General features: G+C 46.5%; 1 protein-coding gene across 12 annotated transcripts in view; it reads left to right on the forward strand.

Moving 5' to 3' along the window:
• The window catches only part of RBM25 (RNA binding motif protein 25), an 841,835-nt gene that overhangs the window by 800,056 nt on the left and 16,821 nt on the right, over nucleotides 1-24,958 (forward strand). For all 12 annotated transcript variants that reach the window (XM_069638623.1, XM_069638627.1, XM_069638622.1 and 9 more), the window contains one exon: nucleotides 24,450-24,497. In XM_069638623.1, the coding sequence (XP_069494724.1) occupies nucleotides 24,450-24,497 (48 nt within the window). The remainder of the gene's footprint in view (nucleotides 1-24,449; nucleotides 24,498-24,958) is intronic.

The raw sequence follows: 24,958 nt of genomic DNA on the forward strand, positions 1-24,958 counted from the left end.
TAGACCTGTGAGTAGTAGAAGATGCAAGCAACTCTACAGCAAGAGTTAAGTTCTCTCAGACTTTGTACGGTACCTTTTAAGATGAAGAAAAGATGCAGTTCATGACTCCTATTGCTGTGCAGCTCTGTAGATCTCACTGTTCCTCGGCCTCTGTCTTGGGGACAAGAGGGAGGATGTCGGGGGGACTCCTGCACTGGGACGGTCAAAATGTGCAACTGGCAAACTTTACTTTCAGTGGCTGTTCAGTGTTTCAGTTCCTTGCGTCTACCGCAAATGGCAATGCCACGGTTCCTGGCTGTCGAGAAGGACTTTCCTTGCTTCTGGGGTCCTGCACTCTGTTGAGGGGGCTCATGCTCGGTCAGTCCTACTTCCTGGGAGTCCAGAAGATCTGCCTGGAGCTCTAGGCCAGCTTAAAAGCAACACACACAATCTGGTGTTCCTCTCCCTGGCTATACGGTTTCCAGCGGCAACTCTGTGGAAATTCAACCAGCTCTGCGATAGATGTCCAGGTGGCTTACATTGGAGTTGATTGGTCTCACCCACTCAAGGGGAGAAGTTGTCCTTGCAGGGGCTTCTCTGTCGATGCAAAGTTGGTGTTTTGGCCCTGCAGCAGGGCTTCACTGGGCAAACCAATGGTCCAGGAATTGTAGCAGGTGTCCTCCAAGAATTTAGGTTCCTTCGTCCAGTGGTCGACTCTGCCTTTTATTCAGTTCTCTCCCATTTATTCCAGCCTAGCTGTCAGTCACCCAGCAGGGAGGCTTCCTTGCCGGACAGTCAGCCGGCCAATCACCACAGAGTGCATTTGGGTCTCCTAGGAGACTAAGCACAGGGAGTTTCGGGCACCTCCCTCACTTCCTGCCTACCCCAGACACCCTGGAGCCAGAGGCGGGCTTCACTCGTGAATCCTGCCAAAAGCAAAACGAACAATGGGGCCAGACCTAGTTTGGCACGCAGAGTAAATCTCAAGAAGGACCTTTCCACAAACAAATGGCGAAAAAAGACCGGGGGCAATTTTCACAATAATTACACTCTTGGGTGCTTTAGTGCAGCTGCAAACGTAGCCCGCGGTAAATGTACACCATGGTAGTTAAATCGAAACCACTGCCACCGGCCATTCTGTGAGAAAAGGGTAACATAAAAAATGTTACATGAGAAGCTAGAAAAAAGGGATACTAGGTAACCCCTGCAGCACCCTATTGTAAGATAGGGTGTGCTGGGGTTTAGAAAGTTACAAATGTAAGTAAAGTCAATTTTACTTTACGGCTCTTGGAAACAGGTAGTTTAACCAAGAGAAGTTATTTAAACCTTTGGGAAATCTGAAAGACTGAAGGTGCTGTGACCCAATGTAAAAGATGTCTATGGAGTTTGTCAGACTCCACAGCCAAAAAACAGTGTACAAAATCACATTAAAATAATTGAGTGAGTGGGGGAAAAAGGATCTGACTCGCTGCAGGTTTAAAAAATCAAGTCAAAGTTGCTGGGGGTCTCTAAGTTGGAGGGAATTAGCACATGTCTGAGAATTCTCCCTAACACTCCCCCCAGATTAAGGGACAGGAGGATTCAATACACCACTTTATGAATCTCCTTACTCCAGTTGGTCATACTTTCTGGAGAGACCATCAGCATTTTGGTGTTTACACCTTGACCTGTGTTCAATGTTAACATCAAACCCCCTGTAGGCTGATTGACCATCTTAACAAATTAGGATTCTCCCCCCTTATCTGCATTAACCATCTCAAGGGTTGGTCTGTTTGAATCACAAAAGTAGATCCATACAAGTGTGGACTAAACTTCTTCAAAGACCACACCATGGCAAAACATTCTTTCTTAGGTTGCCCACCTTGTCTCAGGTTCCTTCAGTTTTTCTATTGATAAAGCAGATTGGGCTTTCCCTGCCTTTCTCATCCAGCTCACTCATAACTGCACCTATACTTGTACAATAAACTATTGGCTATAGTCAGCTCTTAAAATTTGGAGCTTGACAAAGGGCTTTCTTAAGTCCTTCAAATGCCTTGGTGCACTCCTCATTCCACCTGACCACCTTGGGCAATTTGGGTGAGGGAATTTGGGTGAGGAGATCACATTCAAGGGAGAAGCTTTGGACCCATAGTTCTCAATGAAGTTCCTATAGTGACCTGTGATACCTAGAAAGGCTCCCACTTGGGTTTGAGTAATAGTGGTGGCCCAGTCTTGTACAGCTTGTACTTTGCTAGGCATTGGCCTGATTTCACCTCCTACCTTATGTCCAAGGTAGACCACTTTACTCTGACCAATTTGACATTGACTTGCCTTTACGGTCAAATTGGCCTGCTCAAGAGCCTGCAATACATATCCTAGGTGGTCAATATGCTCTTCAGGTATGGCTGAACACTGCAATGTCATCCAAGTATGCCATGCAGAAGTCCTCCATCCCATTCAGAACATGATTCACCATCCTTTGGAATGTAGCAGGTGCATTCTTTAATCCAAAATGCATAACCTTAAACTGGCAGAGGCCCCCTGGGGTTGAAAATAATGTTCTCCTTGGCATGGTTTGTCAGCCATTTCCCAATAGCCTGAGGTTAGGTCAAATATACTGAGGTACTTGGCTAAACAAAGGTTGCCCACCAGCTCATCTGTCCCAGGTAAAGGATGGGCATCAGTAGTGGTGACTGCATTAAGGGCTCTATAGTCCATGCAGAATCTGAACTCATTGGATCTGTTACGCTCACCTGGTCTCTGTGGAGGCGTTGGGGCACGGTTGCAGCCCTTCCAGGGGTGAGATCGCTCGGGTCTGACTTCGCCCTCTGCGCTTATGTGGTGACTGGTGGTAATAGGTGATGCTGCTCGGGACTGCTCCTGCATTGAGAATAGGTGGGGTGAGTATGCCAGCTTGTGCGTCTGATCCCCTTCCAGACCCCTTCTCCCAAACCGTGATACCCATGGGATGCGCTGTGCTTGGAAAGCTCACTTGTTTAGTTTTGGCGAGCACTCCATCCTGCTGCTTCTGGCAGAGGCGCTTGTATGATCTGGACCGAGTTCCTTCACTGGTCCATTGCACTTGGTAGTCCAGTCCTGCTGCGACTAAGCCACTATACTTCAGGTAAGTGTTCCTGTTTGCCTTTGTCTTTCCTCGTCTGTTTTTGTTGTATTGTAAAGGATGTTGTCTTGTATTGCTGTCCGTTTCACTTTTGATGCTTGCTCTTTTCCTTTCTTCCCTTGCAGGTGATTTTGCCGGCCCGGCAGAAGCTGCAGAGCTCGAGGCGTCAGCCGGAGGGAGTGAGGAACGAAGCTGCAGCGGTACAGTAGCTGTTAAGTTAACTAGTGGGCGCGCCGGATTCAAATGCGGCATGGCCCTAGGACGGATGTTCTAAGCTGGTCTGTCTTCTTCACAGGGTCCGAGTTCGTGGGTGCGGAGTGCAGGGCTGCGGCGTCAGGATCAAGATCCCTGGATGTCGGGAGATGAGCCTGCAGATGAAGCACCGGTTTCCTGGAGGTGAGTATGCAGGAGAACGCCTGGTTTCAAAGTTAAGTAAACACGAGTGCACAGTAACGCGAAGCATCGGCCTTAAGGATGGAACAGCTTATATAGCTGAGCTTCTGAAGCCACGCCCACCAGGTTCAGCCTGCCTGCCACACCCGATGAGTCGGCACATGAGGATTTTCTCTGGAATTAAAGCTTTCCGCTCCTGGATAGTTCTTGTAAAATAAAAGGCACTCCTGCACTGAAATAAAGTAAAGCTGAAATAGTGTTCCTGCTCACATCTCTATATGAGCCTGGCGCCAAAGGCACCAGGACTGAGTCCAGCCAGGGCCCCTGTGTTTTTGGGTGTCAAAGGGACATAAGTGAGTTAAGTGACCCATTGCCCCATCACTAGATGGTGTGGTTTTTGTGTTCTAGGGCCTGTGGCCATGACAGGATCCTGCCTTTGGTACTAGCACAACTGGACTAGACCATGGACTTGTAGATGGCGCTGTTACCCCGAGATCAAACATCTTGTTGACGTCTTCCTTTATGTGGGTTCTGACATTCTGTAACCTCTGCTTTTAACAGGTAAACCATCACCAGTCAGAATATCATGCTGGCCCCAAGGCGTCAAATCTGGTGATGGTGAAAACGGAGGGGTAAACTGATTTAACAGAATTTTAACTACTTCAATCTTTCCATCTAAAGGTTGTCCCCTGAGGATGTCAGGTAGAGGCTCACTCTCCTCATCCTGATCAGAGGCTAGAAGCAAAGCTCCCAGGTCTGTTCTAGAGACATAAACCTTTAGGCGGTTGGTGTGAAAGACCCTGGGGGCCTCCTTAGGATTGCCTAAGTCCACCAAATAATTGACCTCAATGTTTTCCCACAACCTTGAAGAGTCCAATCCATTTGTCCTGTAAGGCCTTCTGCCTTGGAGATACCATAACTAGAACTAGCTGGTCTTGAGTAAACTCAACCATGTTGGCTTTCTGGTCATGCCAATGCTTCACCAGAGCCTGACCTGCTTTCAAGGTATCTGAAGCATCTTGTCATCATGTGCGTCATTCTCCTTCGGAGACCTAACACATAGTCAGTGACTCTCACTGGCTTGTGGGAAGGAGCACTCTCCAACCCCTCCTTGATTAGGGCCAATGGACCTCTAACCGGATGACCATAGAGGAGCTCAAAGGGACTAAATCCAACTCCCTCCTGAGGGACTTCTCTATAAGCAAAGAAAACACATGGCAGTAGAAGGTCCCACTTTCTTTGAAGGGGTTCTTCTAGAGCACCTATCATGAGCTTCTTAGTTCAGTTAAACCTCTCTACCAACCCATTGGTCTGGGGATGGTAGGCTGTTGAGAACTTGTAAGTTACTCCAGTTTTTCCACATGGCCTGCATGTAGTGGGACATAGTTTGATCCCCTGTCAGAGATAACCTCCTTAGGAAAACCTACTCTGGTAAAAATACCAAGTGGGGCTTTAGCCATGGCCTGAGCTGTAGCAGTCCTCGTAGGTATTGCTTCAGGATACCTGGTAGCATGGTCTACCACAGCCAATATAAATAGTTTGCCTGAAGATGTTGGCTGGTCTAAGGGACCAACAATGCCGATTCCTACCCTCTCAAAAGGGACTCCCACCACTGGGAGAGGCACCAAAGGTGCCACATTCTTGGCTCTACTCTTGCCAGATGTCTGACACGTGTGACAGAGCTCCTCCAGAATTTATCTACATCAGATCCCATCTTAGGCCATTAAAAATAAAGAGAAATCCTTTCCTTGCTCTTCTTAAAACTTAAGTGACCAGCCAAAGGAATCTCATGGGCTAACTGTAGAAACAGGTCTCACCACCTGGGGCACTAAGTCTTCTGTAGTCTCCTGGGGTAGACTCAACAGGTTCACTGTAGCGGAGGCCATCCTCCCAGTATAACCTGTGCTTCCCTGGCTCTTGCCCTTCCAGCTGGGAAGCTGCCTGTTAGCTAAGTCCTTCAAGAGTAGGACACTCTCCTTGACCTCTGCTGAAGTCTACCCTACAGGGACCACCTTCTGCCAGTAAAGACTGCAGCTCTGGATGGTCTTGAGGATCCAGATCTCCAAAAGGGGGAGTGTCTTCTTCCAGCTCTGTATCATCAGTAGCTGACTCAACCTCTTGTGTTGGATCTCGCACTCAGCTGGTGGAGTAGTCACTGGTGTGACTTTGGGCTGTCCTCTCGCGATGTCCTGGTTTGATGCACAGGAGTTCTATCTTTGTTTCCCGAGTCCTTGGGTTTCCCCTTTTGTCTTTCTTCCTTGAACAGTAAGTTGGCTCTTCCTGTGGACTGGGTGTTAATAGGTTCTTCTGTAACAACCCACTTGAGTCATTTAAAGTGTGCTCTCTGCCCTTCCTAGTCTGTTCCTGCTTCCTTTTACTGGGAGGCCTGGGGGTGCTTGATACAACTCCAAGAGTTTTTTATACTGATGGGTATTTTTAGTTCTATTGATGCATTGGATGAGAGCTGGTAGTATTGAAACCATTTGGATAGGGACTCCAGCCAGGTTAGTGGGTCCTTTGGGTGCCTTAGCAACATCCTCCGGTTTGAAAAAGGTTTCCTCCAGCACTGTGATGCTGGCCCCAGTGTCTCTAATGGCAGGGGTCTCTGGACTATTTACAAGTAGTGTCCTTGTAGTATTCTTTTCTCTATGTTCTGCTTTTCCCACAGACCCGGCGACAATAAAGAACTGGCAGAGATTCCAATGGAGGTCTTCAGTCAATAGTTCAGTTTCCACTTGCCATATGTACTGCTCCCTCAGGGATGAAGGCTAAGGAGGCAGTGTGGATCCCTGAAGGTTTACCCTTGCATCTGGGATCCCCTTTCACATGGTCAGTTGACCCACAAGCATAACATTGTCCAAATGTTTTGACAAATGGGCGGCTTCTGCTGACCTCCCTCTGGTTTGGCACCAGAGGTTTCACTAGATTGACCTGGTTTGCCATGTGGCTTACCCTTATGTTTGTGGCCCTCTTTTGAATAGGAGGTTTTAGAATGTTGTCATCTTTCTTGTGCTGCTTCACTTCATCCTTTTTGAGTGGTCCCAGAATCCTTGAGAGTAGCCCTGTTGGCAACGCACAAATCAACAGCTTTTGTTATCTTCTTGGGATCAATCTCTTTAGAGTCAGCCAAGTACTGTCTCATCCCAGGAGAGCAGGCATCAAAAATAGATTCCAACAAAAACAGATTTCTCATTCCTTCAAAAGAATTCACTCTGTAACCCTTAACCATCTACGTTTTTCAAACATTCACACACCCAGGTAGCCCAAGGGGTACTATCAATCTTTTTGAGGGTCCTAAACTTAAGATACTGGGAAGGAGTTTTCCCAACTCTAGCTATCAAAGCTAGCTTCACATTTTCATACTCCAATCTTCCAAGTGCCCCCACCTCCATCACAGCATCAGTTGCAACCTGGGGGGAGCCTAGACAAAAGCCAAGTAATCAACTGATTCCCTGTGAAACCCTTAATCCCATAGTTATATTCAAAAGCACCCAACCAATCCAAAATATCAAGTTTCACATCATACATACTCACTGCCTCTTTAGGCATGCAAGGTCTCTTTGGACTGGAAGACCTTGAAGTCTCTGGAATAGAAAAATGTTCAAGAGACAATTTCTTCATTTCAAGAGCATGTTGCATTTCCATTTCCCTGAGTTTGATGTTCTGATGTTTGTTACACATTCTGGACTCAGTACTGGACCTGGTAGGGTCCTTGTGGCTGAAGGTTGAGGCATAAGGGCCTGTTGAGGTAAAGAGGGGCTCTCTTCCTGAGACTCCTCCTACTCTTCTGATTCTTCAACAATATTAGAGTTGGACTCTGAATTATCATCTTTTTAATTTTCCACATTTCCTGGGATTATACGTGTGACAGGCCTACTACCCAGACTTTGATTATTCAACAATCTTGCAATTAGTTCATACTCTTACGTCCTGTCCCCTTTCCTCCATACTGTAGGGGCGTCTCTTGCAAGGGATGGGAGACGGAACCTTTTCCACCAGAAAAAACCTTCTTCCCCTTTAAATTTAGAGGCGTGCGGGGGGGGGGCATGCTCCCAGAGAGCATGCTCTGCTCTAACTTCGCCCTCCGGTGCCACACCTCAGTCCCCTTTTCCGCATCGACGGGAACGAGCCGACTTCACCAGCGCTCCTGGGTTTGGCTTTGGCCATGTAATTCCACGCACGGATACTTCTGTCTTTCTTACCATTTAGGTACATAGTCCTCAATCGTCATGCTCCTCCCCGGTGCATGTTGGCTTCCACAGGGTTCAGCAGGTGTCCATCCTGCAACGAGCTCTTCCCGACTTCACACCCCCACTGCCTACGTTGCCATGGCTCAGACCACGGTTGGCAAGCATGTTCGACGTGTGACTCGCTGTCCTCGAAGGCGCTGAAGAACAGACCAGCCAGTTGGAGTAAGCTCTTCCAGAGGTCGCTTCCTGAGGATCTCAAGAACTTTGTGAAGCATTGAACCAGGCCGAAGGTAGGGCCTATATTGTCTAACGCACCCCGCAAGGGAGATTCCTTCCCAGGGACTCTTCCCCGTGGGAGGGACCGGCCAGGTCTTTCTACCAGCACGTGCCCCGAGGCTGCTGCAGCTACAGGCCTTTGGGTCGAGGGGTCCTCGGATCCTCCCGGGTGTAGTGTCAAGGGACCTGAGGGTTCTTGTACCCGGTCTACTCCCGAGGGGCCACGCCCTGTTACTGGCACAATGGCCAAGGGGCTACGCTATATTACCGGCAACATGTTGAGGGGCCACGCCCTGTTACCGTCAGTATGCCCGAGGGGGGCGCCTAAACTGAGCTTTGCCGTCCCTTGGGTCGAGGGTGTCTCACCTACCGGGCCGAGGCCCAAGGAGCTGAGTAGACCACGTGATCCACACGCAAGAGTCTTGGACCAGGCCAGCGGGCCGAGCAACACGTCGCAGGCTCGTAGCAGGCAGCTCGACAAAATGGCTGCCGCGCCAGAAAGGGGCACCCATCAGACTCCATTCCACAAATTCGGTGAAGAAAGAGTTTCGAGGTGGGACTGGCCCCAACCAGGTACGTGGCCTACAGTCTACCCTTCATTTGTGAAGGGCAGCTTTCCTTTGCTTCCATATGGACTGGGTACGCAGCCGCTGCAGCAGCACCCCGCTTCCCTGACAGTACCCCCTGCCACCTCTTTGGCCAGTGAGGAAGTGCTCTTCGAGGTTCCTTGGCCTCATGAGGTCTCCTCAGATGGGGGTTATCATCAAAGACGCAGTCGGGGGAAGTCCTCCCCGCCATGCTAAAGGCACCAGACTCCTTCATCGGGCCCCTAGGCCCTGGTGCAGCCGCCTCCTCCATCTCCACAGCCAACTCGCAACCTCCGCCCCTCCTCCAGCCTACGGCTGTGGTCCCTGTACCCCAGCCTTCTGCGTCATCTACCCCTCCTCCTCCAGATCCGCAGGGTACGGACGAGGAGGATGATCCAGACAGGCCATTCTCAGCCAGGGCCTTCCATGAATGTCTTGCTGGCCTGGCGCAGTACCTTGGCCCCCCAACCCAATGTCGAACATCCGGCAGAGGGGGTTCTGGCTGAAGTCCTCACAAGGCACCCCCTGCCAGCACGGGGATTCCACTGCAAACCTATGTAGCCTTCCTGGTCAAGAAGGGTTGGCTCAAACCCCACTCAGTCCAGCTGGTCAACAGACGCCAAGTGCAGACAGATGGAGGGGAATACACTCTTGCTCTCGACCCATCCTCAGCCACACTCCTCAGTGATCGCTGTGGCATCACTATACTCCAACCCTCAGTCGTCCTCAGCTGCCTCCTCTGCGGCGCTGCTAGGCAAGGAGGAGAAGATCTTGGAGGCGTACGGCAGGAAGATCTACTCCAACACCACCTTGCACCTGTGTCTATCTCTCGGTCCACGGCACCTGGATTCGACAGGAGCAGGAATACCACATCAATTGGTTGGAGCTGAACGCCATCTGGCTAGCGCTCAAAGCATTCCTACCACTTCTCAAGGGCAAGGTTGTCCTCATCCAGACGGACAACTTGGCCAACTATGTACTAAGTCAACAACCAGGGAGGCACCAGATCCCCTCCTCTGTGCAGACTGGCGATCAGCATGTGGGAGTGGGCCCTGGAAAATGACATTTACCTCACGGCAGTCCACCTTCCAGGGGAATCCAACCTGGAAGCAGACAAGCTCAGCAGGCTGGGAGCGGACAACTACGAGTGGCAGCTGAACGACCTTGTTCTTGAGGAGATCTGTAATGATCACTATCAATCGTTCTCAATAATAAGTCAGTCTTTAACCATTGCAACATAGGAAACGTAGAATCTCCTACCTGAAAATGGACGAATCGACCAGCTCGTACCTCCAGAGAAGTATTAGGTGTAAATCAACCAGAAAGTTAAGCTGAACCCAGGTCGAGAATAGGAATCCCCCTGACTCCTCCCTCGGAGCCCAGTAAGATACTTGGCGACCGAGGAAAAACCCAGGGAAACCCTCGTGGGGAAAAAAACCCTGTGTAGAGCTGCTAGGGATCGTTGGTTTAAGGCAAACGAATCAGGGGGACTGATGGACCTCGGATTCCAATGATGACGTCTTAGGTTGATTAAAGGCTGTTGATTAAAGCATTCAGACACCTAGACAAGGAGTTTTTAGACGAGGGATCAGGGAACCGAACCTCTTCAAGAACTATTTCTTCGTAAGAAACTTCAAGAGAAACACGTGAAAATGTCAAGATGGGCCACGCACGGAGAGGGCGTGGCTTATTTGTAAAAAATACGCTATCCTCGATCCGATCGTGATCCGGATCTGAGCGTCCGTATACTCCTAAGAGAGTAGCAACGCGCCGGTATCCTGGACTTCCCGGATGATATGCTGAGGGGAAATCGACTTCCGCTTCCTGTGTGACTCGAAGCAGGGAAACAACTAGACCGTGGCTGGAGTCGCCGCGTTCATAAACCGGTGCGGCCATCTTGGAATATGTTAAAGCGGAATGAATCGTTCTCACGAACGTTACAGTATGCCCCTTCTTAGGTCCAACCCCTCCCGGCTTGTCAGGGTGTCTGGAGTGAAATAGTTTAACAAGGCGTGGTGCATGTACAGTGTCTTTTGACTCCCAGGTACGGTCTGAAGGGGAATAACCCTTCCAATCAACCAAATATTGTAAATGTCCTCGAAAAATACGAGAATCACAAATTTCTTTCACCTCAAACTCAGGGCCAGATGAGGTCAAAACTGGAGGAGGGCGAGTTGTTATCTTTGGATGAAAAGAATTTCGATTGTCCGGTTTCAATTGAGAAACATGGAAAACAGGGTGTATACGAGACCAGGTATCAGGAAGGATAAGTCTAAAGGCAGCACTGCCGATCGGTTTGTCCACCCGAAAAGGGCCAAAGTATCTTGGAGACAGTTTAGATGGTACCAGGTGTCTAGGGAGGAATCGTGAAGACAACCACACCCTATCTCCTGATTTGATGATTGGTGCAGGAGAACGGGAACGATCAGCAAATTTCTTGGTTCTATCCTGGGTTTGTAATAGGGTATCTTTAGCCTTCTTGTGACCTTGTCTGATTTGATTCATTAAATGATCCACATCTGGAATTCTGTGTTCCGATCGTTTTAGAATCGGAAATGTTGAAGGATTGAATCCATAGGAGCAAAAAAAAGGAGAAGTGCGAATGGAAGAGTGATAAGAGTTATTGTAAGCATACTCTGCCAATGGAAGTAAATCCTTCCAGTTATCCTGAGCAGCCGAAATGTAATTCCTTAGATATCCCTCTAGAGTTTGATTGAGACGTTCCGTCTGACCATTGGATTGGGGATGGTAACCGGAACTAAGGGCACGAGAAATCCCAAGATGTTGACAGATGTGTTTCCAGTAGAGTGAGGTATACTGCGTTCCACGGTCAGAGATGATTGTATCTGGTAAGCCATGTAAAGAAAAAATGTGATTGATGAAGATACGGGCCATAACGGCCGCTGTAGGAATTCTGGTGAGAGGTATAAAGTGAGCCATCTTCGTAAAAGAATCAATCACCACCATTATTGTCGAACACCCCTTAGAGGGGGGAAGATCAACGATAAAATCCGTTGAAATTATTTGCCATGGATGAGATGGAAGGGGCATCTTGACCAGTAGTCCCAATGGAGACTTCCGCGAAGACTTGTTCTGAAGACAGTCTGGACAAGATCCAATGTATTCTTTTATGTTCTCCCGTAAAGTTGGCCACCAGAACCAACGAGAAATCATTTCGTATGTTGAAGTTATTCCACGATGTCCTGCTACCTTAGATTTGTGACACATATCCAATACCTCCTTCTGGAGTGAGGTTGTAGGGATGAAGGCTCGATGACCAAGGAAATAACATCCATCCTCTTTGACCAATGTAGGTAGTTCCCCTAGTGAGATTCCTGATTTTCCAACTGATTCAGATTGATGTTTCAGACGAATCAGGAAGTCATGGGAAGCATGTATTCCTAATGCCATCCTAGGAAAAATTGGTTCAGATCTAAATGAATCATTAGGGAGCTGTTCCTTACGTGATAAGGCATCAGCAATTATGTTATCTTTCCCAGGTATAAAGGAAAAAGTAATCCTAAACGGAGAAAAAAAATGAGCCCACCGGGCCTGACGACTATTACAAGTCTGGGCGTACTGGAGAATACGGAGATTGTGATGGTCCGTACGAACTTCTACCGGGTACTTAGCTCCAAGTAATAAGTGTCGCCATTCTTCGAAAGCTCTTTTGATGGCTAACAGCTCTTTCTCCAATACCGTGTAATTTAGTTCTGCAGGTGCCAGTGTCTTAGATAAGTATGCCACTGGATGTTCTTGTTCGAAATTATCGGACTGTAGAAGAACTGCTCCCAAAGCATATTGAGAAGCATCAGTCTCCACAATAAACTGGCGATTCTGATCAGGTGTCTGTAGAACAGGGGCGGACGTGAACAGATCCTTAAGTTTCTTAAAGGCTTGATCTGTAGTCTCAGGCCAAGAAAAGGGTACCCCCTTTTTTAGAAGATTAGTCAGAGGTTTAGTCAGGCTTGAAAATCCCGGGATAAATCGTCGGTAAAAATTGGCAAGGCCGATAAACCGCTGAATGTCTTTCCCTGAATTTGGGATAGGCCAATCCAATACTGCAGAGACCTTCTCTGGGTCCATAGCTACACCTTTTGCCGATAGTACATAACCTAAGTAAATGACTTGAGATTGATGAAAGTAGCATTTCTCCAATTTGCAGAACAGGTGATTTTGGTGAAGACGACGAAGAACCTCCTCCACATGTTTAACATGGTCCTGTAGGGTATTAGAGAATACAAGAATATCGTCTAGATATACAATTACATTATGTAAGAGTAGATCGGCGAAGAGGTGATCCATAAAGCGTTGAAAAATCGCCGGGGCATTAGAGAGTCCAAACGGCATAACTCGGTATTGGTAATGACCAAAGGGTGTTCGGAATGCCGTTTTCCATTCATCTCCGGCCTTGATCCTTATCAGATGGTATGCTCCCTTGAGATCCAATTTGGTGTATAGATTTGCCCCCCTGACTGCTTCCAGAATATCTGGTATCAGGGGCATCGGATATTTGTCTGGGATGGTGATTTTGTTGAGCCCTCGGAAATCGATACAGGGACGTAGTTCCGTTGTGTTCCGTTTAGACACAAAAAATAATGATGCAGCTGCCGGTGAAATAGATTCAGTGATCAACCCATTCAAGAGATTAACTCTAAGATATTCTCGTAGCACCTCTTTTTCGTTGTGAGATAATATGTACATTCGACCAAAGGGTAAAGGTTGATCAGGTATTAGATCAATAGCACAATCGTCTCGTCTATGGGGTGGTAACTGTGAATACTCAAAGGTGGAAAAGACTTCTTGATATTGATGGTACACGTTGGGAAGACCTGTGATTTGATTAAGAGTAGTCATTCCCTGGAGTTCAGGAGCGGAGGAATTGGTTTCCAACAGAACCTCTTGTTGATCTTTTATGCAGTGGCCGAGACAATATTCGGAACCCAAAAAGAAAGACCCAGCTGTCCAGTTAATAAAGGGATTATGCTTCCTAAGCCATGGTATGCCCAAAATAATCGGATGGTGAGCTGCCCGAATGATGTCTAAAACTATAAGTTCTTGATGAGAAGAGATAGACATAAGTAGGGAACCAGTGTGATCCGTAATAGGTCCAGATGTCAAAGGACTGCCATCCACACTTTCCACAGGAATAGATTCGATCTTACAGGACCGTGGGATACCATGAGTAGAGGCCCAATGATCATCGATAAAATTCCCAGCAGCACCACTATCGATAAGAACCGGGATATTTTGTACGACTCGATTCCCAAAGGTTAGAGATACCTTTACAATCACCATGGTAGTATCCGAGGGATTGCTACAGGTAGATGTATGGACAACTTGTGAGGAACCTTGTTTAATCAAAGGATCCCGAACCGTGGTTCCCCTTACGGCCGGGCTTTTGCGTTTCCCGATCTCCTTGGTGGTGCGATAGTACACTCCTGTACAGTGTGGGTATTGGAACCGCAATACATGCACAAACCCTGGGATCGTCTTCGACTCCGTTCTTCAGGAGAAAGTGGCCCTCTGCCTGTTGTACCTAATTGCATGGGTTCATCTGTAGATGAAACACGTGGAATAGCAGGAATATTAGCAGAAAAACGAGACATTCGTCCTTTCCTTCTTTCACTGATGCGTTCCTTCATACGATAATCAATCTGAAGGACTAATGCAATAAGCTCGGTCAAAGAAGAAGAACGAGGAACCCTGGACAATTCATCCTTCAACTCTTCCGACAGTCCTCTCCTAAAGATGGTGATTTGTGCATCATCGGACCAAGTGGTTTCGCTGGCCATTTGTTTAAATCTAGTTATATAGGCCAAAACGTCAGAATTTCCCTGTTTTAGATCTAGTAAGTGTTCTTGGGAAGCTATTCTAATCTCCTGTCGACCAAACATAGTACGAATACTATTACAAAATGCCGTATGGGAGTCTAGTATAGGATTATTGCTGACAATTAAAGGTGTGACCCAGGCTAAAGCTGAACCAGTCATTTGGGATACCATATAACCCACACGATCCCGATCAGTATGAAAGAAGGCGTTTTTGAAGGAAAATTGAACGTAACAGGAATCTAAGAATTCTTTCACCTTATGGGGATTCCCATCGAATTGTCCTCCCGGAAGGGGTCCTGGGGGAACCTCCGAACAGTGTGGAACTCGTGAGGCAGTAGTATGTTGTGCTATTTGTTGAGCTATCTGCTGGGATGTCTGTTGTTGATTTTGCCTTAAGGCAGTATTCTCCTGCTGGAGTTGTTGAACTTCAGTGGTTAAGGATTGTACAGCAGAGATCAATTGTTGGATCTGCTGTTGTTGTTGTTGGGAATCCATTATGAGGATTTCCTAGACTCCCTGTTGCAATGACCAAAGACACCGGGAATATTTTATTTTTATAGGCGTTGCTATCTGTAATGATCACTATCAATCGTTCTCAATAATAAGTCAGTCTTTAACCATTGCAACATAGGAAACGTAGAATCTCCTACCTGAAAATGGACGAATCGACCAGCTCGTACCTCCAGAGAAGTATTAGGTGTAAATCAACCAGAAAGTTAAGCTGAACCCAGGTCGAGAATAGGAATCCCCCTGACTCCTCCCTCGGAGCCCAGTAAGATACTTGGCGACCGAGGAAAAACCCAGGGAAACCCTCGTGGGGAAAAAAACCCTGTGTAGAGCTGCTAGGGATCGTTGGTTTAAGGCAAACGAATCAGGGGGACTGATGGACCTCGGATTCCAATGATGACGTCTTAGGTTGATTAAAGGCTGTTGATTAAAGCATTCAGACACCTAGACAAGGAGTTTTTAGACGAGGGATCAGGGAACCGAACCTCTTCAAGAACTATTTCTTCGTAAGAAACTTCAAGAGAAACACGTGAAAATGTCAAGATGGGCCACGCACGGAGAGGGCGTGGCTTATTTGTAAAAAATACGCTATCCTCGATCCGATCGTGATCCGGATCTGAGCGTCCGTATACTCCTAAGAGAGTAGCAACGCGCCGGTATCCTGGACTTCCCGGATGATATGCTGAGGGGAAATCGACTTCCGCTTCCTGTGTGACTCGAAGCAGGGAAACAACTAGACCGTGGCTGGAGTCGCCGCGTTCATAAACCGGTGCGGCCATCTTGGAATATGTTAAAGCGGAATGAATCGTTCTCACGAACGTTACAAGATCTTAAGCAAGTGGGGTCACCCCCAGGTGGATCTCTATGCCACCTGCACAAGAAGTGTCCCCAGTTCTCATCCTGGCAGGGTCAGGGCCCTGGCTATCTGGGCAACGCATTTCACCTCCTTCAACCCTATAGTCAAACATCTGACTGGTCTCGCTAGTCTCTACCCGCCCTTCAAGAGACTGCACCCTGTGTGGGACCTTAACATAGTCTTGGGCGCCCTGGTGCACAAACCATTCGAGCCAATGGCGTCCGTGGACATTAGGCTGGTCGCCATCAAGATGGCCTTGCTAGTCGGTCTTAACTTGGCTTGTCTGCGAGATACGCCTTTGAACCATATACCACCTTTCACAAGGACAATGTAGTCATGCGGAGGCACCCGGCATTTCTGCCCAAGGTTCCATCTGCATTCAACTTGAACGAAGAAATAGTGCTTCCTACGTTCTTTCCCGATCCCAAGGATGAAGCACAGAGTGCTGCAATGCCTGGATGTCAGGCATGCCCTAAAATTCTACTTGGACAGGACCAAGGGCTTCCACAAGTTGGACGCCCTGTTCGTCACTTTTTCGGAGACGCAAGACCAGGCTATCGGGCCTCTAAGGCTTCCATATCCCGCTGGATGGTCTCTACCATCAAGGACGCGTATGAGGGCCAGCACAAGCCGCTACCAGCCAACATGCATGCCCACGCAGTCAGGGCCAAGGCAACGGCCATCGTATTCTAGCGCCATGTCCCTTGGCAAGTCATAAGCAGGGCGGTCACTGGGGCCTCTCCCTCGGCTTTCTGCAAGCATTACTGTCTGGATGCTGGCTCTAGATCTGATGCAGCTTTCGGACAGGCGGTTCTCAGGAACCTATTTGCTTAAGGATCGTCTCCTCTCCAACCTGGGGCTACAATCAGTTGTAATCGCCCATACAGTATGGAGGAGAGGGGATGGGACATAAGAGTAATTATAAGTTACTCACCGTAGTGACTAACGCATTCTTAGTCCGTTTTCCCCTTTCCTCCATACGTGTCTCCCCCCCCAACCTCCCCCATAATAATACTGGTGTCATTGGGCAATGTTAAATCTATTGTCTGTGTCAATGGGGACTGAGGTTTGGCGCCGGAGGGCGCTGTTCGGGCAGCGCATGGTCCCTGGGCTGCACCCCAGCACGCTTCTACATTTAAGGGGGAAGAACGTTTTTTCTGGGAAAAAGGTTGTGTCCCTTGGAAGGGACGCCCATATAGTATGGAGGAAAGGGGACTATGGACTAAGAGTATGTTAGTCACTACGGTGAGTAACTTATAATTTTTTCTTTTCTTTAACAGGAAGGTTCCCGACTTTACACATTTCTTTCAGTTGCTCTATTCTTAAAATAATCAGGGCCTACTGTCTGAAGTTATCCACATCTGGCATGTTACAATTGCTTTTCTTGTAGAGTTTAGCCTTGTGAAGGTTTTTAGTTGAAAAAAAAGAAAGCAAATTCTCAATGTAGCAACTCTACAATATATCTTTACCGTCTGCCACCAGTGTTGGGCAAAGGTTGGGTTGCCTATACCTGTAGTCAGTTGTGTGTAGTGGTCCCAAGGGGTACTGCATGCAAACTTTGCCTAACAGTCACCTGAGGGTGTAGGTTGTGGGCCGTCCCAAAGGGTCTTCACTGATTTAGAAACTAGGAGTTTACAGTATTGCAGTGTATTTGTGGTACTATTTTTTTTTATTTTTTTATTTTTTTTTTTTATTTAAAATGTTTGCACATTTTGTTTTACAATTTACGAGTGATTTCATCATCCTTTATGCTTCAAAAATGATCCAATGAAAAAGGAAAAAACTTTAAAAAAGGAAATTTACAAAAGAGTTCATCATCCTTCACACTTCGAAGCAATCACACGTTGTTTTTTTTTTTTTGGTGTAGAAACGGGGCGGAGGGTACGCTTTCAGTTCTTTTCAAAAGTTGTCTATGGTTTTACAAAATTCCAAAAATGACTGTTCCTTCTCTCCCGAACCAAATCATATCTTTGAGAAGTCACTGTGCTGCAAGAACTGTCGCTGCAACCACCCTTCTTGTCCTCTCGCCCTCGATCAGGCGGTTTCACCATTCATCTTCTGTATCCAATTGAATGGTAATGTTAAAGGATATTTGTACCGCGCACTATCACCACCGGAGTGGTCCCCTGGCACTCTGGCGGCTCGGAAAGAGGAAGGGAGGGTGAGTTAGTGAGGGGAAGCAGGAAAAAGTGCAAAAAAGCAGTGATTTGTTGTTGTTGGCCTCAGCCCGGTGGATCCATTGGCTAGGCCAATGGTGTTTTTGGCCGGTAGTCGTCTTGTACTGTTGTGCGAGTCTGTGTTTTTTGGTTTGTTGCAATGTAGTGAAGTTTGTGCGGTTTGTTATGCTGTAGGTTTGTGGTTGTTTGGTTTGGAGTTTGAGAGGTGTATGCAGCGGGGGAAATTGTTAGTGTAATCGATTAGTTGGCATTTCTCTCTTGGATTGAAGCGCTGGGTTTGTGTAATCTCCCCAGATGGGGTGTGGGAGCATTTCTGCGCCTCTGCCCTGATCTGGGCTTCTCTGGTATTCACGGTCCCTTTCACATCAGGCCTCCACTTCAATCAACTTCCTTCATATCCTTACTCGTCTCCCTTTCCCACTGGGAAGCCAGTGAAGCCAATGGAGACCAATAAAAACTGAGTGTGGCTTGGGTGGGTTGTAGAGCAATTACTCTACTCCAGAAAGCCCCTGCCACTCTACCTTACCTTTCCATAGCGTAGACTGCCATAGACTTACACCGTGCATACTTAGATTTGTGACCACCAGCATAAATCGATTCATGGCTGGACTGTAAATGTTGCATTGCATTACACACTAACCTTCTTGCCAATGTTAACTAGTGCCACACCTAGAGAGAACTGAAGATTGCCCTGCATCGCATCTAGATAGGATTGTGAATGTTGGCATTCCCCACACTTAAATTAAACTGTGAATGTTATCAAGTGCCACACTTAGAGGGAATCGTGATCAGTAGCCTGCCTCACATCTAGATAGGATATTGAAGATTAGCAAGTGCCACACTCAGATGGAATAGTGAATGATAGTAAGCATCACACCTAGACATAACTGCAAGGACAGCAATGCCAATTAACTAATCCACTAACAATTTCACCCCTCTGCATACACCTCTCAATCACAACCACAAGTCTACAACACAGCAATCCGCACAAACTTCACTACACTGCAACAACAAAACAAACCACACATAGACTCGCACAACGGCACACGACTACAGACCGTAAAACACCCCAAGCCCAGTCAACAGACCCACCAGGCTGAGGCTGCCAACAGCACATCACTGCTCTCTTGTACTTTTCCAGCTTATTCCCACTAACTCACCCCCCTTCCTTTTTTCAGAGCCACCAGAGCACCACTACAGTGGTGATAGTGCGCGGTACAAATATCCTTTAACATTAACTCATGTGGCCAGTGTATCTGCTAATGCCCACTACTCAATTAGTGTGGTGATTGCTAATTTGACAATGGTAGAACATTGTGTTACCTGGTAGCAGCTAAGGGGCGAGTGAGGAAGTTGGGCGGGATTGGCTGGGGTTGTTTATTTTGTCTTTATGGGTGTCACTTGTGTTCTATTTTCCTTCGCGTCACCTGTCTAGCTGTTTTGGGAGTTTTAGTCCGTTCTGGGATTTGTCAGTTTCCTGTCATGTTTAGTCATCCTTTTTCCTTTGTTTGCTTTTTAGTTTGGGTCTGTGGTGTTGAGGAGCCAGGTTTTCAGTAATTTCCTGAATTTTAGGTGGTTTTTGGTGTTTATTTCTTTTGGGCTGGTCCAGGTTTTTGTGGCTAAGTGGCAGAAGGAGGCGCCTCCAAGATTTTTCTTACGGTATGGTTTTAGTTCCAGGCGGATTTCGTTGCTTGACCTGAGTCTCGTTGGCTTGTGGATTTTCTTTTGTAGGAATTCTGCTACTTTTCCACTGATTGCCCTGGTCGTTATGCACATGGTTTTGAAGGTGATGCAATGTTTTACTGGGAGGCAGTGTGGTGTTTTTAGGGCAGGAGTGAAGTGGTCTCTTCTAGATAGTTTGAGGAGTAGACTAGCTGCTGTATTTTGAATCCGTTGTAGTTCCTTCCGGAGGTATTCTGGTATCCCGAGGTAGAGGCTGTTAGCATAGTCTATTCTCGACATGATGAGGGCGGCGATAATGAGTTTTGTGTGTGAAGGAGAGGAAAGGTAGGATTCATCTTGCCCTGTGGAGGAGGAAGAAACATTTCTTGAATGTTGCATTTATTTGTGGTTCTAAGGTTGGGGTGTTGTCCATCAGAACTCCCAGATTTGTTACTACCTTAGATGTTGATGGTGCGGTTCCCATTTCCGTTGGCTATGGGATGGCGGTTTTGGTCTCTTGGTCTTTGGATATGATCATGATTTCTGTCTTTCCTGGGTTGATTTTCAGGTTGTTCGTATTCATCCAGTTGAAGACGACTTTGACATTCCATTAGGGTTGAATGATTAGCTTGGGTGTCTTTGATTTTGTAGATTTGGGTATCATCTGCGTAGTTGTAGCATGTAATGTTCTATTTTTTGAAGATTCTGATAACTGTGGTCTGGTAGATGGTGAAGTACAGTGGTGATAGTGAGGATCCTTGTGGTACTCCAGTCATTAACTCGTGGAGTGGATTTGAAGGGTTTAATCCATACGGTTTGTCTGTCTGCTAGGAAAGATTTAGTCCAGAGTAGTGCTTCTGTTATGCCTATGTCTTCCAGTCTTTCGGTTAGGGCGTCATGGCTAACTGTGTCGAAGGCTGCGGATAGGTCGAGCAGATTAAGGCTGAGGTTGTTTGAGTCTGTGTTCGTTTTTAGGTCGTCCCAGATGGATAGTAGTGCTGTTTCCTTTCCTCTTGCAGGTCTGAAACAGGCTTGAGCTTGGTCTAGCAGTTGGTGTTTTCTACGTGTTCTTGGGTTAGTTTATATACGTAGGTTTCCAGGAGTTTTTCCGGGTAGGGAATGTTTGAAATCGGCCTTTAGTTGGTGAGGTCTTCTATGTCGCCACTTGTTTTTCAGAAGTGGTTTGATATATGCTGATTTGAAGGTCCTTGGTACAGTTCCTGTTGCTAGTGATAGATTTAGAAGGTTTCTGTAATATTCTGCTGGCACAATCCTAGTGCGAGGATTGATTTGTAGATGTCCGGGGGCCAGGGTCCATGTGTTATCCTGCTTTCTTGCTGTGTTTTACCAGCAAGGCGATTGCCTCTGCTGAGATTTCAGGAAAGTTTTTGCATTTGTTCTGTGGTTATGTGTTAAATTCATTTGGTTGTATGTTGTGGCTGGTCTGTTTTGTATGGTTTGTCGGATGTCATTGATTTTTTTTTTTTCTTGACGTGGTCTGCCAGGTCGTTGCATGGTTTCTCTGAGGGGGTTGGGGTGTTGTCGCACCCTGGTGGGTTTCCCATCTCTTTAATGACGTTAAACATTTCTTTTTGTGTGTTGGTGACATTGGTGATTCTGTCATCATAATGCCTTCTCTTTGCCGTTTGAATTTCCTTCTTGTATGCAAGGATTTATTTCTCGAAGAGTTTTTTTGTTTGGGTTGTATTCTTTCCTCCATTCCAGTTCCAACTTTTTGTTTTCCTTTTTCATAGCGCTTAATAGTGGGTTGAACCATTTTGCCATTGCTCTTTTTTTTGTTGATGGGGTGAATGGTTTTTCTGGGGCGATCTCGTCCTTTGTATCTGCAATCCATTTGTGTAGTAGCTCTGCTTTCCCATCTAGGTGGCTAGCTCTAGTTCTGTAGTTGAGGGTTTGGATAATTCCAGTTGCTAGAATAGGTTGCTTTCTTTGACGTTTTTCCAGTTTCTTTTTGTGGCGGTTGTGAGTTGAGGAGGTTGGATGCAGACTTGAGTAGGCAGAGTGATCACAAATGAGATGGTCGCTCCACACTATTTGTATCGACGGTGCCGTAGTGATTTTTTGCTTGGTGAAAATTGCATCGAGGGTGTGTCCTGCCAAGTGTTTTGCCCCTTTGACCAGTTGACGTAGTTCCATGGTAGTGAGTTGTATCAGTGAGTTTTGGGAGTTGGCGTTACTGTCTTCAAACCAGATGTTAAAATCCCCCAAGATGATTGGGTGTGTGTGATTGATGGATATGTTGGTGATGGCTTCTATGAAGTTGTAGATGAAGGTTGAATCATGTCGGTGGTCTGTACACCAGATTCAATGTGATGTTGGTTTTTGGGGGCGCTCTTTTGTGTATTACCATGGTTTCACAGTTGATGCTGTTGAGCGGTTAATCTATTCTTATTTTCAGGTGTTCTTTGAATGTTATTGCGATGCCTCCTTATGTCTTCAAATAAATGGGCCATATGGATATGCCTTTCTTTGGAGAGACCCTTGTAGTCTAAAAGTAGATGCTTGATTGTTTCCTTTTGTTCTGGCAGCTCACAGAAACGACAGCAATTTGAGCTTGATATTCCTCTTGTTTCCCTTATTTCATTTGTCATCAAGATATTTAAGCGGGCTTTCATAAATGGTTGTATTTTGTGAGGGTGTGGTTACGTGGGGAGGTTGCAATGAACATTGTGGGATATTCGTTCAAAAAAGATTTCATCTTCAGAGGTCTTACCTCTTGAGTGCGCCGGCTTTATACTATACTGTAATAGTTTCAGCGGACTTCGATGCTCCGATCCTTTGTCGTCCCCCCTCAGGCTCTGGCTTTGAAGCCGGCGCCCCTCCTCTTCAGGCTCACGTCTCATTGCCGTCGACTGCCGAACTCTAATGCCGAACTCTACTGCCGGCAGGAGATTTTAAAGGCAGCTCCACCTTGTTCAGAGAACGGTACTGTAGACAGACTCGAAAACAAAAAACAAGAAAGGTTGGGCTCCACTCCACTGCCGCAGACTGCCAAACTCGACTGCCGAACTCTGCTACTAATTACTATTATATTGCTCCCTTCTGAAGGCTTATTCCAACCGACTGATAAATTAATAATTGTTTATTCAAGTAACCTTGAGTGTACGTTTATTTGAATACTTGTCAGTGTGAATCTGTGTAACTCCCCTACAGCTCACTTTGACCCCTCTTCAGATAAGCCTGGCTGCTCAACATGCTACCAAAACTGTATAGTACAAGCTTATACCAAAGGTTGGGTTTCCTTTACCTGTAGTCAGTTGTTTGTTGTGTTCCTATAGGGTACTGCATACAAACTTTGCCTAACAAGTTTTAATTGTTGATAACTTTAATGCTGGCATAAAGGGCTGCATGCATACCTTTGGGAGAATCTAACTGTTCTTATAGAATACCCGTCTGTTCTGATGCAACCCTAACCTTTCCTTCCTTAACTCAATGCTGCAAAGGTGATACCAAATAAGTGTTACACTCACCTCAAATGCATCATCTCTGGGTGCTGGAAATTGTGTAATATGAGTGAATTACTCACCTGCTTTATAGTTCACTTATTTTAATGTAATCCTAACCTGGGATTAATGTTACTGCTTTTTAAAGAATGCTTTAAATATATTTGTGTAAAAATAAAAAATGTACTATAACTTTAAGTGTGCAAGTGTTTACTTTTATACCTGTATTTATTGATTTAATTGATTTAATTATACAGCTCACATTACGCCTCTTAAGGTAAGCCTGGCTGCTCCGCCATACTACCAACTTGTGTCGCACAGCCCTATATTAAAAGGTGGGTTACCCAATACCAAGAGTCTTGTGTAGTCCTACACCAGTTGGACGGCACTAATTCTTACCCAACGGTGCCATTTAGAAACTCCTGGTCAGTTGCAGATCTTCGTGCTTAACCTGGGGGAAGATGGCGAGACACTAACAAAGTTACCATGGATTACCTGTCTCTTCCACTGGCAGGTGCAGCCAAAAGGTTGAGGAGGGGTGGGGGACGTTCATCCGTGGACGAGCCAAGTGTGGCTGTTGATGCACTTGCAGGCCGGCTTTAGAAATACTTTGCTGGGAAACATTTCTCTGGTCACATCCATGCTGCAGGCAACAATCCCTAAATACTGTAGGAACTGAACTATGGACTTCAGAGTACAGGAGTAGTAGTAGTCATAGTCCTTTATATCTTGCCTTTTCCCATTTGTATGGCCTCAAAGCGGTTTTTGATGGGAACCCCCTCGGGGGACCAAAGTCCAGGTATGGGAAAGTTCTAAGAGGAGGCTTAAGATGCGTGCCTGCATTTGGCCAAGATTAGGACTTGGATTGCTTACTGCCGCCGTGCTGGCCCTCTGAAAAGGTCAGGCACGTGTATGGGTGGTTAGGGAGGTCACGACGGAGTGATGGAGACATGATATCCACCCAGCTAGACCGAAATTTGTCAGATTGTTGCTGTATTCTAATGGCAGAGGTGTCAAGGCAAGTCTGGTGTTTCAGTGCAAAGCGGTTATGTGACCAGCTAGACCTAATTTGTCAGTCGTAGCTGCATTCTAGTGTGTTGATGGATAGCTGTGCCGCATTTATACATACCTTGAGCTCAGATGGAGCTCATCTTTGTCGCTGTGTCATCTGATCAACTTTGAGGAAGAAAAAGCCAGCTACCTTCGTAGACTTTTCTAAGCACTCTGGACAGGCAACACAAGTCTACTAAGCGCAATAGACTAGTCCTACAACTTCTTCTAGATGGGGGCAGACAGGCTACCATAAAGTAGTAATACGAGTCAGTAATATTTATTTTCCTTGCCATTTTTTTATTCTAATGTTTCACATGGTTTGTAAGTTGATTTGATTTCATATTTGTAAACTGAAGATGTTCATCTTTCAGGTAATGGCTCATAGTACACCTCAGAGCATATTGGACGATGTTGCTATGGTAAGTTTTCTTTTTTTATTTCCTGAACTGAAAAACTAAGTTTGCGAAACAAAATGGTAGCAGTTAATGTCTCTCTGTAGGTCAATATTCTTGATTCCCAGCATTGTTTCAAGATTTACACACAGTAAATACTACTCATTGTTTGGTGTAGAAAGTAATCATTTTACCATGTTTGAGTTCACTGAATCTTTTGCTAGTCTCCTGCAATGCCATAACAGTTTCTCCCCAGTGAGACCTAATTGGGGACCCTGAGGTGTTGTCCTTATGATGTGGCTACTTCCACAGTGCCCTTTTTTTAGTCTCTCGTATGGCAGTTTTTCTATCACCCGTGGTTAATCATGCTACAACATCTAACCCTAGGGGAAGTTGGAAACTGAAGCCAAACCTTGTCAATGTCTGTAGCATTGCCGGAGCGACCAGGCTTACCACTAGTGCAGGTGGTAGTAGGTTGACACAAGGTT

Source organism: Ambystoma mexicanum, chromosome 14 (assembly GCF_040938575.1).
Source record: "Ambystoma mexicanum isolate Mex_15411 chromosome 14, UKY_AmexF1_1, whole genome shotgun sequence".
Classification (NCBI taxonomy): Eukaryota; Metazoa; Chordata; class Amphibia; order Caudata; family Ambystomatidae; genus Ambystoma; species Ambystoma mexicanum.